Consider the following 16,243-nt stretch of genomic DNA (forward strand, 5'->3'; position numbering starts at 1 on the left):
ATGACAAACCTGAGGTTCAGGGTGATAGATGTTACCCAAGGTCTCCCAGCTAGGAATATTAGACTAGTGATAAAATCTTGAGCTCTTAACAGCTGCTATGTGCTGCTTCCGAAAGCATTTCCCAGAGTGTTTGTGTTCTCAAGATGTGACTAGGAGAAGGCTTTGACTTGGGGGCATTTTCATAAGCTTCTTATTTTTCATGGAGATGATTCTCTACTTTGTAAATTTCACAGATAATGAATGGTGATTAATTCTCATTAACCCTGGTTGAGGTATAGGTTTTCTTGCCTGGGGTGAAAGAAATACAGGTGTTGGGGGCAGTGGCTGGATGGAAAGAAACGTTTCAGACTCCAGTTGGATTTGAATCCCTTAAGAAGTACCGCCAGGAGCCCAGGAGAGCCTTGGGTCAGGAAAATGGAAAGGGCCAAGTATGAAGTTCCTAAGAGACTCTCAATGTAACCTTCCTGAATGATGGTGACTGACACCATTTTTATGGTAGTATTTGGTTCATTTAAAAATGAGAACAGTAGAAATTTGGAGACATGAGGAGGCTAGCAGTTCAAGTCTGAGATCATCAGATATTTATCTTTAGTGTTCAGACAAAAAAGGGCAGATCCTGAAGGTAATCTGATAGCAATCGCCTGGTATGACCAGATGAGGAATGTGGCAGTTTCTAGGGGAGTTGATTGAAGCTGGGACACCAGCTGGGTGGTGGCATCTTTCTTAGTGTCTGGGAAGCCAGGAAGGAAGAATGGAGAGTCTGGAGCTTGTGTGTTCCAATGTGGTGTTTGAAGCAGGGAGGAAGGGCATGCCCACTGACTTTATCAGGAACACAGAGATAAGAAATTGCTTGATAAGGAACTGAAAGACTGGGTAGAGGTCAGATATAAACAGGTAAATATGGGGAGAACTGTTTCAATGGAGATGGTAATGAAGGCCAGGGGAGTGTTCTCCAAGGCCACCAGTGAGAAGGGAGGATGCCCAAGGAAGAGGTTCAGGCGCCTGACCTGCCAGATACTGAATCAGGCAGGCCACTCCCTGGGTGGGTGGGCAGAGTGCTGGGCTGCTATTTTCTCTGTGCTTTGGTGTCGTCCTCATCTAGTTCCTTCATCCTGGAAAAGCACACATTTAACATGTCCTATTTCTTTACCTGGATAGTAGTTAAACAGATGTTTGCTTTAAAATTATTCAGGAAACTCTATAGATACTTTTTGTGCACTTGTCTATATGTGTGTATATTGGAATTGAAAGATGAAAAAACAAAAAAGTGCCCAGGAGAGTCCCTGGCCACCAGTGCATGCCACGCTCTTAGCACCCAGGTTCTTTTGCCCATACACACAGCGCGGCCGCCGGCTTTCCATCCTGAGTGCAGACCTCGTGTTTCCCACGGGTTTCCGCAGGATTGGAAAGCTAGGTGACCAGAGGCACAGAGGTGGCCGTTTTGTCATTAGATTCCTCTGCATGTCTCATTCACTGTAGTGGTCGTGGAGTCGGACTTTGTGAAGTACGAGGGCAAGTTTGAAAACCATGTGAGTGGGACCCTGGAGACGGCACTGGGGAAGGTCAAGCTGAACGTTGGTGGCAAAGGCCTCGTGGAGAGTCAGTCCTCATTTGGAAGCCTGAGGAAGCAGGAGCTGGACTTGCAGCGGCTCATTGGAGTTGCCCAGGAGAGGTAATGGGAATTCTGCTTGGCATTTTGGACTTTGACATGTCTCTCGTTGAAAGGTCGTTCTGTGGGACGTTGGCTAGAAGGGTGACGTTGGGATCTTGGCCGATCGGCAAACACTACCGAATGCCCATGTGCTGAGACTTGATGAGCAGCGCATCCTTTAGTCTGGACGTTGACTGTCCTTAGCCTGAGAGGGGAGACTTGGGAAGCATTTTAACAGGATGTTACTTCAGACAAATGTGTACTTTAAAGAAATCATACGATTTATAAAATACCAACAGTGAGAACGCTCTGTCCTACATTTCTGAATATTAATATCAGAAGTAGAAAAATCCCCCTTCTGCCCAGGCTCTTTATGATTTTCTGATTAGGAAAAGGAGAAAGCAGGTGTGGGGCTTCAGGGGAAGAGCTGGTTTTTAACTCTGAAGTCTTAAAGAAAACCCCACGTTTATTCATTGCTTAGATTTCAGTAAATACATTTTACCCCAGTGAAATGATAATACCTCATTATTTTTACCTTATGTTTATTCAACATTCCATAAGTAATTTTGCTGAGTGCCTACGATGTACCACATACTGTTCTACATGCTGGGGATGCTGCAGTGAACAGAATGCCAACATTTCTGCCCTATATTCTAGCGGGGAGAGACACAAAACATGCAACTAAGTGAAATATATAGTAGGTTGATGGTGCTTTCTGGAATGGAGAAAAATGTAGCAGAGAAGGGGGATAGAACATGCCAGGAATGGGGGCTATGATTTGAAAAGGTGGCCAGAGAAAGCATCCTGGAGAAGATGGCATCAGAGCAAAGACCTGAAGCTGGGGGTGGGAGGGAGCATAGGAGTGTCCTGGGCAAGAAGGCTGTAGGCAGAGGTGGTGTGATTGGGGCTGAGTAAATAGGGCAAGGGCAGGTGAGGTCAGAGGGGGTAAAGGAACGGTAGCAGGTCCCGTAGGACCTTGCAGGCCACTGGAAAGACTAACTCTTCCTCGGAGTGAGGTGGGAAGCCACTGGAAGACTTTGAGAAGGGAAGTGACAGGATCTGACTTATGTTTTAGAAGGATCCTTCTGGCCGCTGGGCTGAGGAGAGACTGGATGGGTGGGAGCTAGGAGTCCAATTGAGAGGTTATTGTAGTAATCCTGACAAGAGATGATATTTCCATTTGTACAGTAACATAGGTGCATTTTCATGTGTAATTTTATCACCCTTTTTCTTTTAAAATGGAAAATGTCAACCCAAATAAATTAAGAGAAAACTCACTTGTGTTAAGTATAGGTAGCTTATCTCCTCTTTTCCAGTGTTCTTAGGATTATATGAAATATAAAATAGGTTTGCTCATTGAATAAAATAATGTTTAAAAATTAATGAGTAAAAAATACCGTAAAACTCATGTATCAAGCATTTGGTGGGTGGATTTTGTACAGATATTGAGGATGCTTGGGCAACTGAAGTCTTCAAAACCCATTCAGCTCTCCACTAAGCTGATGCTTAATGGAGTTGAAAGACCATGGTTGTTATTTGACTATTGCCTCCTGGCACTTTCTAGAACTCCAGGACTCTACTGAGTTAGGACTCCGGCAGGAATTCCCTTTCTCGGTCAGAGAACTTTAAGCTCTCTCTGGTGACACCAGGTGGAAGGGACTGCCACCTCTTTCTCTGATAGTCATGACCTTAATTATCTTTTCTCTACCGCTCTTCTTTGCTAGAGAGGCATTTTCCTTCTCTACGACAACACTGGAAAGGTATTTGTTGTTTGTCTGAAAATGAAATTTAACTGGGGGTCTTATATTTTTATTTGCTAAGTCTGGCAAATAAGGGCGAAGAGGGACGGGAGGGCTGGCTGTTGCCTCAGTCTTTAGACAGCCCTCTATAGCGTAATCCTCTTCTGCAGTCTTGTTATTTCTATTTGAAAAAACACAGTTTGGCAATGCTCTATAATCACGTTTCCCGTTATAGGTTTCTCAAACACTCCTCGTGATTCAGGTGTAGAAGATAGTGCCAATAGGAAGCATGTGGGGAGAAGTCAGTGAGTAGAGATGGGAAAAAGTAGTCTCAGAGAAAGATGCTAAGGGCAGCAGTTATAAGGGGGGGACAGGGAGAGAGGGAGGGGAAGGAGATGGGCATCTGCTGAGTACCTACTGTGTGCCAGGCACTTTATAGACGTCATCTCATTTACTCTGCACAGCTGTCTCTTTTTAGGTTTGAGGATTTAAGGCTCAGGGAAGGAAGTGACTTGTTCTCAGTCCCGGAGCTCAATTTGGGTGCTGCAGCTGGGATTCATCCCAGGATTTTCTGGCTCCAAAACTCCTGTTCTTTCCTCTACATGATTCTTGAAGTGACTGTGAAGCAAAGGAATTGGCTGAGACAAAAGTAGTTAAAATTATAGCAGGAGATATAAAGGCAGAGGCATGAATCTGGGTCCCCAGTGAGGGTACCTAGGGGGTGTACAGTGTTCCAGGCGCTGTCCTGAACAAGCACATGTGCATAGCTGGTCTGCCCACCTGGAGGTGCCCACACGAGGGCATGAGATCACTTGGGGAGAGTTTAGACGTTCTGTTCTTTCTACAGGTGATTGGGAAAGGATGGCCCGGGTAGGGGCAACACCAGGAACATGGTAAAGAACAAATTTGAAGTCTAGAAATGGAAGAGGTGTCTTACCACAGGGTCACCGCTTCCCTGTTTTGTTGCTAAGAGGTAAAGTTGAGCAACAGGGGAGAGAAGAGGAGGAAGACTTGACCATAGGATGGAGATCATGTAAAACTAACATTCTTGTTACTTCACGCTGGAATAATGAATTACAATCTACGTGGTCTGCCTGTTTTTGGACTCCCACAGCATCATCAGATTGATAAGGCTGGCTGGTTGACACATGTGTAGCCTTGGGAGTGGTGATCAGTAATGCTTAAGTACTGTCTTTCTCGAGGGCTTATCTGCCATCATTTTTATTTCAGGTCATTTAGATAAGTTGTCATCTGTATACAAGTTATTTTAGCCCTCGGCATTCAGAGTATTTGTTTTATTGTCAGTGAGATGTGTGCACATCTCAAAAACAAACTTCATCTGTCCTTGAAAAAACAGGTGCGCTCATATATAACAGTTATGTAGCATTGTCGAGCATGAAGGCAATCCATAGGACCACAGGACTTAACTTTCCAGACGCCTGGCCGGGACCCCTTTGAATGAGAGCTCTATGTTTATCTTAAAACATTCTTGATGGAAAACGGGCTAAGACCTTTCCATAATGACTCAGGTTCATGTTTTATTCCTTAGATCCAGTATGATTCTGAGACAAACTCTTTAGTTTTTCTACCTTGTCGTCCATGGTCAGCTGCCATTTGTCAGTGCTTTAAGTATAACCGCCATACCCTCCCCATCTCTGCCACTGATTATTGCTTCTAATCTCCTAGTGTTTGAGGAAGTTTATTCCCGGTAAATAACTTCTGCAGACATGGTAGGTCGCTTCTATCACTGCCAGGTATAGGTGGAATAGTTGACCTAGAGGCTCTTTGAGGGTTTTCTCTGGGCTAAATGTAGAAGCGAGTGGACTCCGAGCGCACACATCAGTTCCTGCCCCTGGAGTTCAGGGCCTTGGTTCCAGCGGATTTCCAGAGACGGTGCCATTTTGTGCTTTCCTGACTGTTTAGGGGTGAAGGGGGGGTGTTATGGTACAGGCAGATCCCACTTTCATTCTTTGGTGCATTGTAAGGCAAATTGTGGTAAAGAAAAGATTACATTTTTCTATGAATACATGATAATTAGAAGTTTGGTTCTTCATTAAGAATTCTAACTTATAAATTATGTGAAACTAATATATCATGCAAGCAATGGTATGGCAATGATGAACCTTCATAATTATTTAAAATATTTTAAAATTACACCCGCAAAGTCTTACTATATCTAAATGTTTACAAATTGTACAAGTTTTACACACAAGAAAAAATTTTAAATGCTCCTATTTGTTATGGCCCACATTTGACCTCTAAAGTTACCACAATAGCTTTCTTGAGTGAAATTTCAATGTGCCATCAACTCTTTATTTAGGAGTATTTTGAGGGGAGGTATTTGGGGGCCTATCTCTTTCTTGAAAAAAAAAACCATGCAGCGAAGTTATAACTGGTCTTTTCTACTTGATATCTTTCCCTGTGGCCAGCAGATTTTTTTAAAAAATTTATTTATTTTATTTATTTATTTTTGGCTGCATTGGGTGTTTGTTGCTGCACGTGGGCTTTCTCTAGTTGCGGCGAGCGGGGGCTACTCTTTGTTGCGGTGCACGGGCTTCTCATTGCGGTGGCTTCTCTTGCTGTGGAGCACAGGCTCTAGGCGTGCGGGCTTCAGTAGTTGTGGCACGTGGGCTCAGTAGTTGTGGCTTGCAGGCTCTGGAGTGCAGGCTCGGTAGTTGTGGCGCTCGGGCTTAGTTGCTCTGTGGCATGTGGGATCTTCCCAGTCCAGAGCTCAAACCCGTGTCCCCTGCATTGGCAGGCGGATTCTTAACCTGCGCCACCAGGGAAGTCCCCAGCAGATGGTTTGAAATGATTCTGTTTACCTTTGCGCTCAATTCAGTGCTGGCACCATCTTTAAAAAAATTTTTATTTTGTATTGGAGTATAGTTGATTTACAATGTTGTGTTAGTTTCAGGTGTACAACAAAATGATTCACTTATATATATACATATATCTGTTCTTTTTCAAATTCTTTTCCCATTTAGATTATTACAGAATATTGAGTAGAGTTCCCTTTGCTATACAGTGGTCCTTGTTGGTTATCTATTTTAAATATAGTGGCTTGTGTATGTCAATCCCGAACTCCCAGTTTATCCCCGCCCCCTTCCTCTTTGGTAACCATAAGTTTGTTTTCTAAGTCTGTGAGTCTGTTTCTGTTTTGTAAATAAGTTCATTTGTATCATTATTTTTAGCTTCCGTATATAAGCAATATCATATACTTGTCTTTCTCTGTCTGACTTACTTTACTTAGTATGATAATCTCTAGTTGCATCCATGTTGCTGTAAATGGCATTATTTTGTTCTTTTTTATGGCTGAGTAATATTCTATTATGTGTATGTGTGTGTGTATATATATATATATATATACACCACATCTTCTTTATCCATTCCTCTGTTGATGGACATTTAGGTTGCTTCCATGTCTTGGCTATTGCCAATAGTGCTGCAATGAACATTGGGGTGCATGTATCTTTTCAAATTATGGCTTTCTCTGGATATATGCCCAGGAATGGATTGCTGGATCATATGGTAGTTCTATTTTTAGTTTTTAAGGAACCTCCATACTGTTCTCCACAGTGGCTTTACCAATTTACCTTCCTACCCATAGTGTAGGAGGGTTCTCTTTTCTCCACACCCCCTCCAGCATTTATTTTTGGTAGTCTTTTTGATGATGGCCGTTCAGACTGTTGTGAGGTGGTACCTCTTTGTAGTTTTTTTTTAATTTTATAGCTACTTTATTTATTTATTTTTGGCTGTGTTGGGTCTTCGGTTCGTGCGAGGGCTTTCTCTAGTTGCGGCAAGCGGGGGCCACTCTTCATTGCGGTGCGGGGACCGCTCTTCATCGCAGTGCGCGGGCCTTTCACTATCGCGGCCCCTCCCGTTGAGGGGCACAGGCTCCAGACGCGCAAGCTAAGTAGTTGTGGCTCACGGGCCCAGCTGCTCCGTGGCATGTGGGATCTTCCCAGACCAGGGCTCGAACCCGTGTTCCCTGCATTAGCAGGCAGATTCTCAACCACTGCGCCACCAGGGAAGCCCACCTCTTTGTAGTTTTAATTTGAATTTCTCTAATAATTAGTGACCTTGAGCATCTTTTCATGTGCCTCTTCACCATCTGTGTGTCTTCTTTGGAGAAAGGTCTATTTAGGTCTTCTCCCCATTTTTTTATTGGGTTGTTTGTTTTTTTAATATTGAACTGCATGAACTGTTTGTATATTTTGGAGGTTAATCCCTTGTCGGTTGCTTCATTTGCAAATATTTTCTCCCATTCTGAGGGTTGTCTTTTCGTTTTGTTTATAGATTCCTTTGCTGTGCAAAAGCTTTTGAGTTTAATTAGGTCCCATTTGTTTATTTTTGTGTTTATTTCCATTACTGTAGGAGACGGATCCAAAAAGATACTGATGTGATTTATGTCAAAGAGTGTTCTGCCTATGTTTCCCTCTAAGAGTTTTAAAGCATTCAGCCTTACATTTAGGTCTTTAATCCATTTTGAGTTTATTTTTGTGTATGGTGTTAAGGAGTGTTCTAATTGCATTCTTTTACATGTAGTTGTCCAGTTTTCTCAGCATCACTTATTGCAGAGACTGTCTTTTTCTCCATTGTATGTTCTTGCCTCCTTTGTCATAGATTAGTTGACCATAGGTGCATGGGTTTATCTCTGGACTTTCTATCCTGTTCCATTGATCTATATTTCTGTTTTTGTGCCAGTACCATATTGTCTTGATGACTGTAGCTTTGTAGTATAGTCTGCAGTCAGGGAGTCTGATTCCTCCAGCTCCACTTTTTTCCCTCAAGACTGCTTTGGCTATTCGGGGTCTTTTGTGTCTCCATACAAATTTTAAAACTTTTTGTTCTAGTTCTGTGAAAAATGCCATTGGTAATTTGATGGGGCTTGCATGGAATCTGTAGTTTGCCTTGGGTGGTATAGTCATTTTGACAGTATTGATTCTTCCAGTCCAAAAACATGGTATATCTTTTCGTCTGTGTCATCTTCGATTTCTTTCATCGGTGTCTTATAGTTTTCTGAGTACAGGTCTTTTGCCTCCTTAGGTAAATTTATTCCTAGGTATTTTATTCTTTTTGATGTGATGGTCAGTGAGATTGTTTCCTTAATTTCTTTTTCTGATCTTTCAGTGTTAGTGATAGAAATACAACAGATCTCTGTGCATTAATTTTGTATCCTGCAACTTTACTGAATTCATTGATGAGCTCTAGTAGTTTTCTGGTAGCATCTTTAGGATTTTCTGTGTATAGCATCATGTCATCTGCAAACAGTGACAGTTTTACTTCTTCCTTTCCAGTTTGGATTCCTTTTATTTCTTTTTCTTCTCTGATTGCTGTGGCTAGGACTTCCAAAACTTTGTTGAATAGAAGTGGCGAGAGTGGACATCCTTGTCTTGTTCCTGATCTTAGAGAAGTGCTTTCAGCTTTTCACCATTGAGAGTGATGTTAGCTGTGGGTTTGTCATATATGGCCTTTATTATGTTGAGCTAGCATCCATTGAGATGATCATATGGTTTTTATTCTTTAATTTGTTAATATGGTGTATCAGATTGATTCATTTGCATATACTGAAGAATCCTTGCATCCCTAGGATAAATCCCACTTGTTCATGGTGTATGATCCTTTTAATGTATTGTTGGATTTGGCTTGCTAGTATTTTGAGGATTTTTTTAGTCTGTGTTCATCAGTGATATTGGTCTGTAACTTTCTTTTTGTGTAGTAGCTTTTGTTTTGGTATCAGGGTGATGGTGGCCTTGTAGAATGAGCCTGGGCATGTTCCTTCCTCTACAATTTTTTGGAAGAGTTTCAGAAAGATAGGTGTTAACTCTTCTCTGAATGTTTGATAGAATTCACCTGTGAAGCCATCTGGTCCTGGACTTTTGTTTGTTGGAAGTTTTTAAATCACAGTTTCAGTTTCAGTACTTGTAATTTGTCTGTTCATATTTTGTATTTCTTCCTATTTCAGTCTTGGAAGGTTTTGCTTTCCTAAGAATTTTCCATTTCTTCTCGGTTGTCCATTTTATTGGCGTATAGTTGCTTGTAGTAGTCTCTTATGATCCTTTGTATTTCTGTGGTGCCTGTTGTAACTTCTTTATCATTTCCTTTTTTTCTTTCTTTTTTTTTGTTTTGGCTGCTTTGGGTCTTCGTTGCTGCGCACTGGCTTTCTCTAGTTGTGGCACGCGGGGGCTACTCTTTGTTGTGGTTTGTGGGTTTCTCATTGTGGTGGCTTCTCTTGTTGCAGAGCATGGGCTCTAGGAACGCGGGCTTCAGTAGTTGCAGCACGTGGGCTCAGTAGTTGTGGCATGCGGGCCCTGGAGCATGCAGGCTTCAGTTGTTGCGGTGTGTGGGCCCAGTAGTTGTGGCCCACGGGCTCTAGGGTGCATGGGCTTCAGTAGTTGTGGTGCACGGGCTCAGTAGTTGTGGCTCATGGGCTCTAGAGCACAGGCTCAGTAGTTGTGATGCATGGGCTTAGTTGCTCCGCGGCATGTGGGATCTTCCTGGATCAGGGATCGAACCCTTGTTCCCTGCATTGGCAGGTGGATTCTTAACTGTGGTGCCACCAGGGAAATCCCTCCTTTTTCATTTCTAATTTTATTGATTTGAGCCCTCTCTTTTTCTTTTTCTTGCTGAGTCTGGCTAAAGGTTTATCAATTTTATTTATCTTCTCAAAGAACCGGCTTTTAGTTTCATTGATCTTTTGTATTGTTTTCTTTGTCTCTATTTCATTTATTTATATGCTTTGATCTTTCTGATTTCTTTCTTTCTACTAACTTTGGGTTTTGTTTGTTCTTCTTTGTGTAGTTGCTTTAGGTGTAAGTTTAGGTTGTTCATTTGTGATTTTCTTGTTTTCTGAGGTAAGATTGTATTGCTATAAACTTCCCTCTTAGAAGTACTTTTGCTGCATCCCATCGGTTTTGGATCGATGTGCTTTCGTTGTCATTTGTCTCTAGGTATTTTTTGATTTCCTCTTTGATTTCTTCAGTGATACATTGGTTGTTCAGTAACATTGTTTAGCCTCCATGTGTTTGTATTTTTTACAGTTTTTTTCCTGTTATTGATATCTAGTCTCATAGCGTTATGGTCGGAAAAGAGCTTGATGTGATTTCAGTTATCTTAAATTTACTGAAGCTTGATTTGTGGCCCAAGATGTGATCTATCCTGGAGAATGTTCCATGTGTACTTGAGAAGAAAGTGTATACTGCTGATTTGGGATGGAATGCTCTATAAATATCAATTAAGTCCATCTGGTGTAATGTGTCATTTAAGGCCTGTTTCCTTATTGATCTTCTGTCTGTATGATCTGTCCATTGGTGTAAGTGGGATGTTAAAGTCCCTCACTTTAACACCTGTTGATTTCCCCTTTTATGGCTGTTAGCATTTGGCTTATGTATTGAGGTCCTCTTATGTTGGGTTCATATATATTTACAATTGTTATATCTTCTTCTTGGGTTGATCCCTTGATCATTATGTAGTGTCCTTCTTTGTGTCTTGTAATAGTCTTTATTTTAAAGTCTGTTTTGTCTGATATGAGAATTGCTGCTCCAGCTTTCTTTTGATTTCCGTTTGCATGGAATATCTTTTTCCATCCCCTCACTCTCAGTCTGTATGTGTCCCTAGGTCTGAAGTGGGTCTCTTGTAGACAGCATATATATGGATGTTGTTTTTGTATCCATTCAGCAAGCCTGTGTCTTTTGGTTGGAGCATTTAATCCATTCACGTTTAAGGTAATTATCGATATGCATGTTCCTATTACCATTTTCTTAATTGTTTTGGGTTTGTTATTGTAGGTCTTTTCCTTCTCTTGTGTTTCCTGCCTAGAGAAGTTCCTTTAGCATTTGTTGTAAAGCTGGTTTGGTGGTGCTGAATTCTCTTAGCTTTTGCTTGTCTGTAAAGCTTTTGATTTCTCCATGAAATCTGAATGAGAGCTTTGCTGGGTAGAGTCTTCTTGGTTGTAGTTTCTTCCCTTTCATCACTTTAAATATATCGTAACACTCCCTTCTTGCCTGCAGAGTTTGTGCTGAAAAATCAGCTGATAATCTTATGGGAATTCCCTTGTATGTTATTTGTTGCTTTTCCCTTGTTTCTTTTAATATTTTCTCTTTGTGTTTAATTTTTGTCAGTTTGATTACTATGTATCTCTCTTTTTTTTTTTTTTTTTTTTACCAGCACTAAGTCAAGTTCTTTTCTTCCCAGAAGTGATGGCTAATGGGAGGGGAGGGTGAGAAGAGGAAGACAGAAAGAGCCAGAGAGAGGGAGGAGATGGGAAGAGAGGGGACAGTAGACCACTGTTCTATGAAGTCTCAAGAGGCAAGTGCTCAAGGTAAAAAAGAGTCCTGGAAAATCATCCACAGCTGTGGGAACCATCTCAGTTTCTTTCTGTATATAAGTGCTTGGGGGAAAAAGGCTGCTGTGCTGCTGCTGCATTAAATAGTTATGTACATCGCAGAGAGTCCCAGGCCTTGGGCAGGCAGGGAGGGGGGTCATTTCATCAGGGGCCGAGTTTTATCATCATCTCTGCACTGGTGGGGCTTTGTAATTTTTCACCTCTGCCATGTACTTGGTCCATGCATCACCTTTACTTGTTAATACCTCATTCTCCGTCTTCTTCTTGGCTGCTATTCCTGTCTTCAGGGCTAGTTTGTTCCCGCCTCTGCGCTTGCCCATGAAGCTGAGCGTGGGGCCTGGGCTGCCCTTCCTCTTCAGATCCCCAGGATCCGTGGTGGCGGTGGTGGCCGGCTGGTCGGGTCGCTGTGGGCCTGGGGGTGGCTCCTCCTGCCACTGCCGCTGCTCCTCCTCCATCTTTCACTTGAACAGCTCCAGGAAGCTGCTGCTGTTGGTGAACGAGTTTACACCGTCCGACACTGGGTTCAAACCTCTGCCCGACACTTCATCCTCCCTGCTCTCGGGCGACGTCCTGGGCCCCAACTCAGCCCATTGGCTCTCACTGCCACCGCCGCCTGCGGGGCCTGGTGCCTCCCGGCCTGGAGGCTCCACCCGTCTCCCTCGGGCAGCCATTTTGTCACCAGGTGCCATGCAAAGGACTCTGGGGAGGCCACTCTGGCCCTGCGCTTGGAGCCCAACTTGCCTCGTCCTGGGCAATGCATCTGATTACTATGTGTCTTGGCATTTTCCTTCCTGGATTTATATTGCCTGGGATCCTGCGCTTCCTGGACTTGGACTGTTTTCTTTCCCATGTTATGGAAGTTTTCAGCCATTATCTCTTCAAATATTTTCTTAGGCCCCTTCTCTCTCTCTTCTTCTGGGACCCCAACAATGCAAATGTTGGTGCATTTAATGTTGTCCCAGAGGTCTCTTAGATTGTCTTCATTTCTTTTCTTTTTTTTTAAAGAAAAGTATTTATTTATTTATTTGGCTGTGCTGGGTCTTAGCTGCTGCATGCGGGATCTTCGTTGCTGTGTGCGAGATCTTTTTAGTTGCTGCAAGCGGGATCTAGTTCCCTTACCAGGGATCGAACCCAGGCCCTCTGCACTGGGAGTGTGGAGTCAACCACTGGACCACGAGGGAAGTCCCTGTCTTCATTTCTTTTCATTCTTTTTTCTTTATTCTGTTCTGCAGCAGTGATTTCCACCATTCTGTCTTCCAGTTTACTTATCCATTCTTCTGCCTCATTTATTCTGCTATTGATTCCTTCTAGTGTATTTTTCATTTCAGTTATTGTATTATTCATCTCGTTTGTTTGTTCACTAGATCTTCTAGCTCTTTTTTAAACATTTCTTGTATCTTGTTGGTTGGTGCCTCCATTCTTTTTCCAAGATCTTGGATCATCTTTACTATCATTACTCTGAATTCTTTTTCGGGTGGATTGCAGCTGTTCCTCTGGGGTTTTATCTTTTTCCTTCACATGGGACATATTCCTCTGCCATCTCATTTTGTCTAACTTTCTGTGATTGAGGTTTCTGTTCCGCAGTCTGCAGGGTTGTAGTTCTTGCTTCTGCTGTCTGCCCCCTGGTGGATAAGGTTGGTCTAAGAGGCTTGTGCAGGCTTTCTGATGGGAGGGACTGGTTCCTGCCCACTGGTGGGTGGAACTGGGTCTTGTCTCTCAGGTGGGCAGGGCTGTTTCAAGGGGTGTGTTTAGTGGGCACCTGTGGGCTCAGGAAGACTTTAGGCAGCCTGTCTGCTGATGGGTGGGGCTGTGTTCCTCCCCTGTTGGCTGGTTGGCCTGAGGCATCCCAGTAGGCTGTTGGGTGGGGCTAGGTCTTGGTGAGAAAATGGCCACCTCCAGGAGGGCTCACGCCAATGAGTGCTTCCCAGAACTACCGCCACCAGTGCCTTTGTGCCCGCAGTGAGCCATAACTGCCCCCCACCTCTGCAGGAGACCATCCAATACCAGCAGGTAGATCTAGCCTAGGCTCCTATGAGGTCCCTGCTATTTCCCCTGGGTCCTGGTGCACACAAGATCTTGTGTGCACCCTCCAAGAGTGGAGTTGCTGTTTTCCCCAGTCATGTGGAATTCCTGTGATAAAACCCCTCTGGCCTTCAAAGCTAGGTGCTCTGGGGGCTCCTCCTCCCAATGCCAGACCCCCAGGCTGGAGAGCCTGATGTGAGGCGCAGAACTTTCACTCCTTTGGGAGAACCTCTGCAATATAATTATTTTCCAGTTTGTGGATCGCCCACCCAGGGGGTGTGAGATTTGATTTTATCGCAATTATGCCCCTCTTACTGTCTTGTTGTGGCTTCTTCTTTGTCTTTTGATGTAGGATATCTTTTTTGGTAGGTTCCAGTGGTTTTATGTCAATGGTTGTTCAGCAGTTAGTTGTGATTTTGGTGTTTTCATGAGAGGAGGTGTGCTCACATCCTTCTCTGACACCATTATTTTTATTTTTATTTTTTTAATGTCTTTATTGGAGTATAATTGCTTTACAGTGTTGTGTTAGTTTCTGCTGTATAACAAAGTGAATCAGCTATATGCATATGCATATCCCCATATCCCCTCCCACTTGTATCTCCCTCCACCCTCCTTATCCCACCACCCTAGGTGGTTGCAAAGCACTGAGTTGGTCTCCCTGTGCTATGCGACTGCTTCCCACTAGCTATCTATTTTACATTTGGTAGTATATATATGTCCATGCCACTCTCTCACTTCATCCCAACTTACCCTTCCCCCTCCCCATGTCCTCAAGTCCATTCTCTACGTCTGTGTCTTTATTCCTGTCCTGCCCCTAGGTTCATCAGAACCATTTTTTAAATAATTCCATATATATGTGTTAGCATACAGTATTTGTTTTTCTCTTTCTGACTTACTTCACTCTGTATGACAGACTCTAGGTCCATCCACCTCACTACAGATAACTCAGTGTCGTTTCTTTTTATGGCTGAGTAATATGCCATTGTACGTATGTGCCCCATCTTCTTTATCCTTTCATCTGTTGATGGACACTTATGTTGCTTCCATGTCCTGGCTATTGTAAATAGTGCTGCAATGAACATTGGTACATGACTCTTTTTGTTATTTATTTATTTATCTATCTATCTATCTATCTTTATTGGAGTATAATTGCTTTACAATAGTTTGTTAGTTTCTGCTTTATAACAAAGTGAATCAGTTATACATATATCCCCATATCTCTTCCCTCTTGCATCTCCCTCCCTCCCACCCTCCCTATCCCACCCCTCTAGGTGGTCACAAAGCACTGAGCTGATCTCCCTGTGCTATGCGGCTGCTTCCTACTAGCTATTAGTTTTACATTTGGTAGTGTATATATGTCCATGCCACTCTCTCACTTTGTCCCAGCTTACCCTTCCCCCTCCCCGTGTCCTCAAGTCCATTCTCTAGTAGGTCTGCGTCTTTATTCCTGTCTTGCCCCTAGGTTCTTCATGACCATTTTTTTTTTTTTTTTTAGATTCCATATGTATGTGTTAGCCTACGGTATTTGTTTTTCTCTTTCTGACTTACTTCGCTCTGTATGACAGACTCTAAGTCCATCCACCTCACTGCAAATAACTCAATTTCATTTCTTTTTATGGCTGAGTAATATTCCATTGTATATATGTGCCACATCTTCTTTATCCATTCGTCTGTTGATGGACATTTAGGTTGCTTCCTTGTCCTGGCTATTGTAAATAGAGCTGCAATGAACATTGTGGTACATGACTCTTTTTGAATTATGGTTTTCTCAGGGTATATGCCCAGGAGTGAGATTGCTGGGTCATATGGTAGTTCTATTTTTAGTTTTTTAAGGAACTTCCATACTGTTCTCCATAGTGGCTGTACCAATTTACATTCCCACCAACAGTGCAAGAGGGTTCCCTTTTCTCCACACCCTCTCCAGCATTTATTGTTTGTAGATTTTTTGATGATGGCCATTCTGACCAGTGACACCATTATTTTTAATAGATTTTGTGCCTAACAATTTAAAGACCTCTGGCCACATGTACTTGGAGAACAAGAGTTTCCTGAATCTTGGTCTTTTGCTTATTCTCTTATTTCTTTGTTTCTCCCCAGGGGCAGCCTTTAAGTAGTCAAAATAAACCAGGTGAAGGCATCTGGGGGTCTGGGGGTATCAGTGTCAATCAGCACCTTTTCCTGCTCTTCTCTTGGTGTTAGTGTTGGTGGTATTTTTAGGCTGACTAGTAAACTTCAGGCTTATATTTTTTTTAATGAAAAAAATTGGTTGTGGAAACATAGAAGTATATAACAAACACTAATAAACCACCTCCCCCAACTCCTGGCTTAAAAAAGATATATATTTTTTAAACCGAGACATAGGAACCATCTTTTTCTGCCTTCACCGCCCAGGATTTTGTTACTAAAATGGGATTCTTGTTCCCAAGGAGTTTATGTGAGAATTAAATGAGGGCATATAAACAAAGCATGGCACATGGCAGGTTCTCA

The 16,243-nt window shown here is 42.7% G+C and overlaps 1 protein-coding gene and 1 pseudogene across 1 annotated transcript in view; one reads left to right on the forward strand and one right to left on the reverse strand.

The window, feature by feature from the left end:
* The window catches only part of GSDME (gasdermin E), a 67,580-nt gene that overhangs the window by 14,069 nt on the left and 37,268 nt on the right, over positions 1–16,243 (forward strand). The window contains exon 2 of the mRNA XM_036864189.1: positions 1,480–1,672. Coding sequence (XP_036720084.1) covers positions 1,480–1,672 — 193 coding nt within the window. The remainder of the gene's footprint in view (positions 1–1,479; positions 1,673–16,243) is intronic.
* Positions 11,871–12,405, reverse strand: LOC118901134 (annotated as a pseudogene).

The sequence above is a fragment of the Balaenoptera musculus genome, chromosome 9, assembly GCF_009873245.2.
Source record: "Balaenoptera musculus isolate JJ_BM4_2016_0621 chromosome 9, mBalMus1.pri.v3, whole genome shotgun sequence".
Classification (NCBI taxonomy): Eukaryota; Metazoa; Chordata; class Mammalia; order Artiodactyla; family Balaenopteridae; genus Balaenoptera; species Balaenoptera musculus.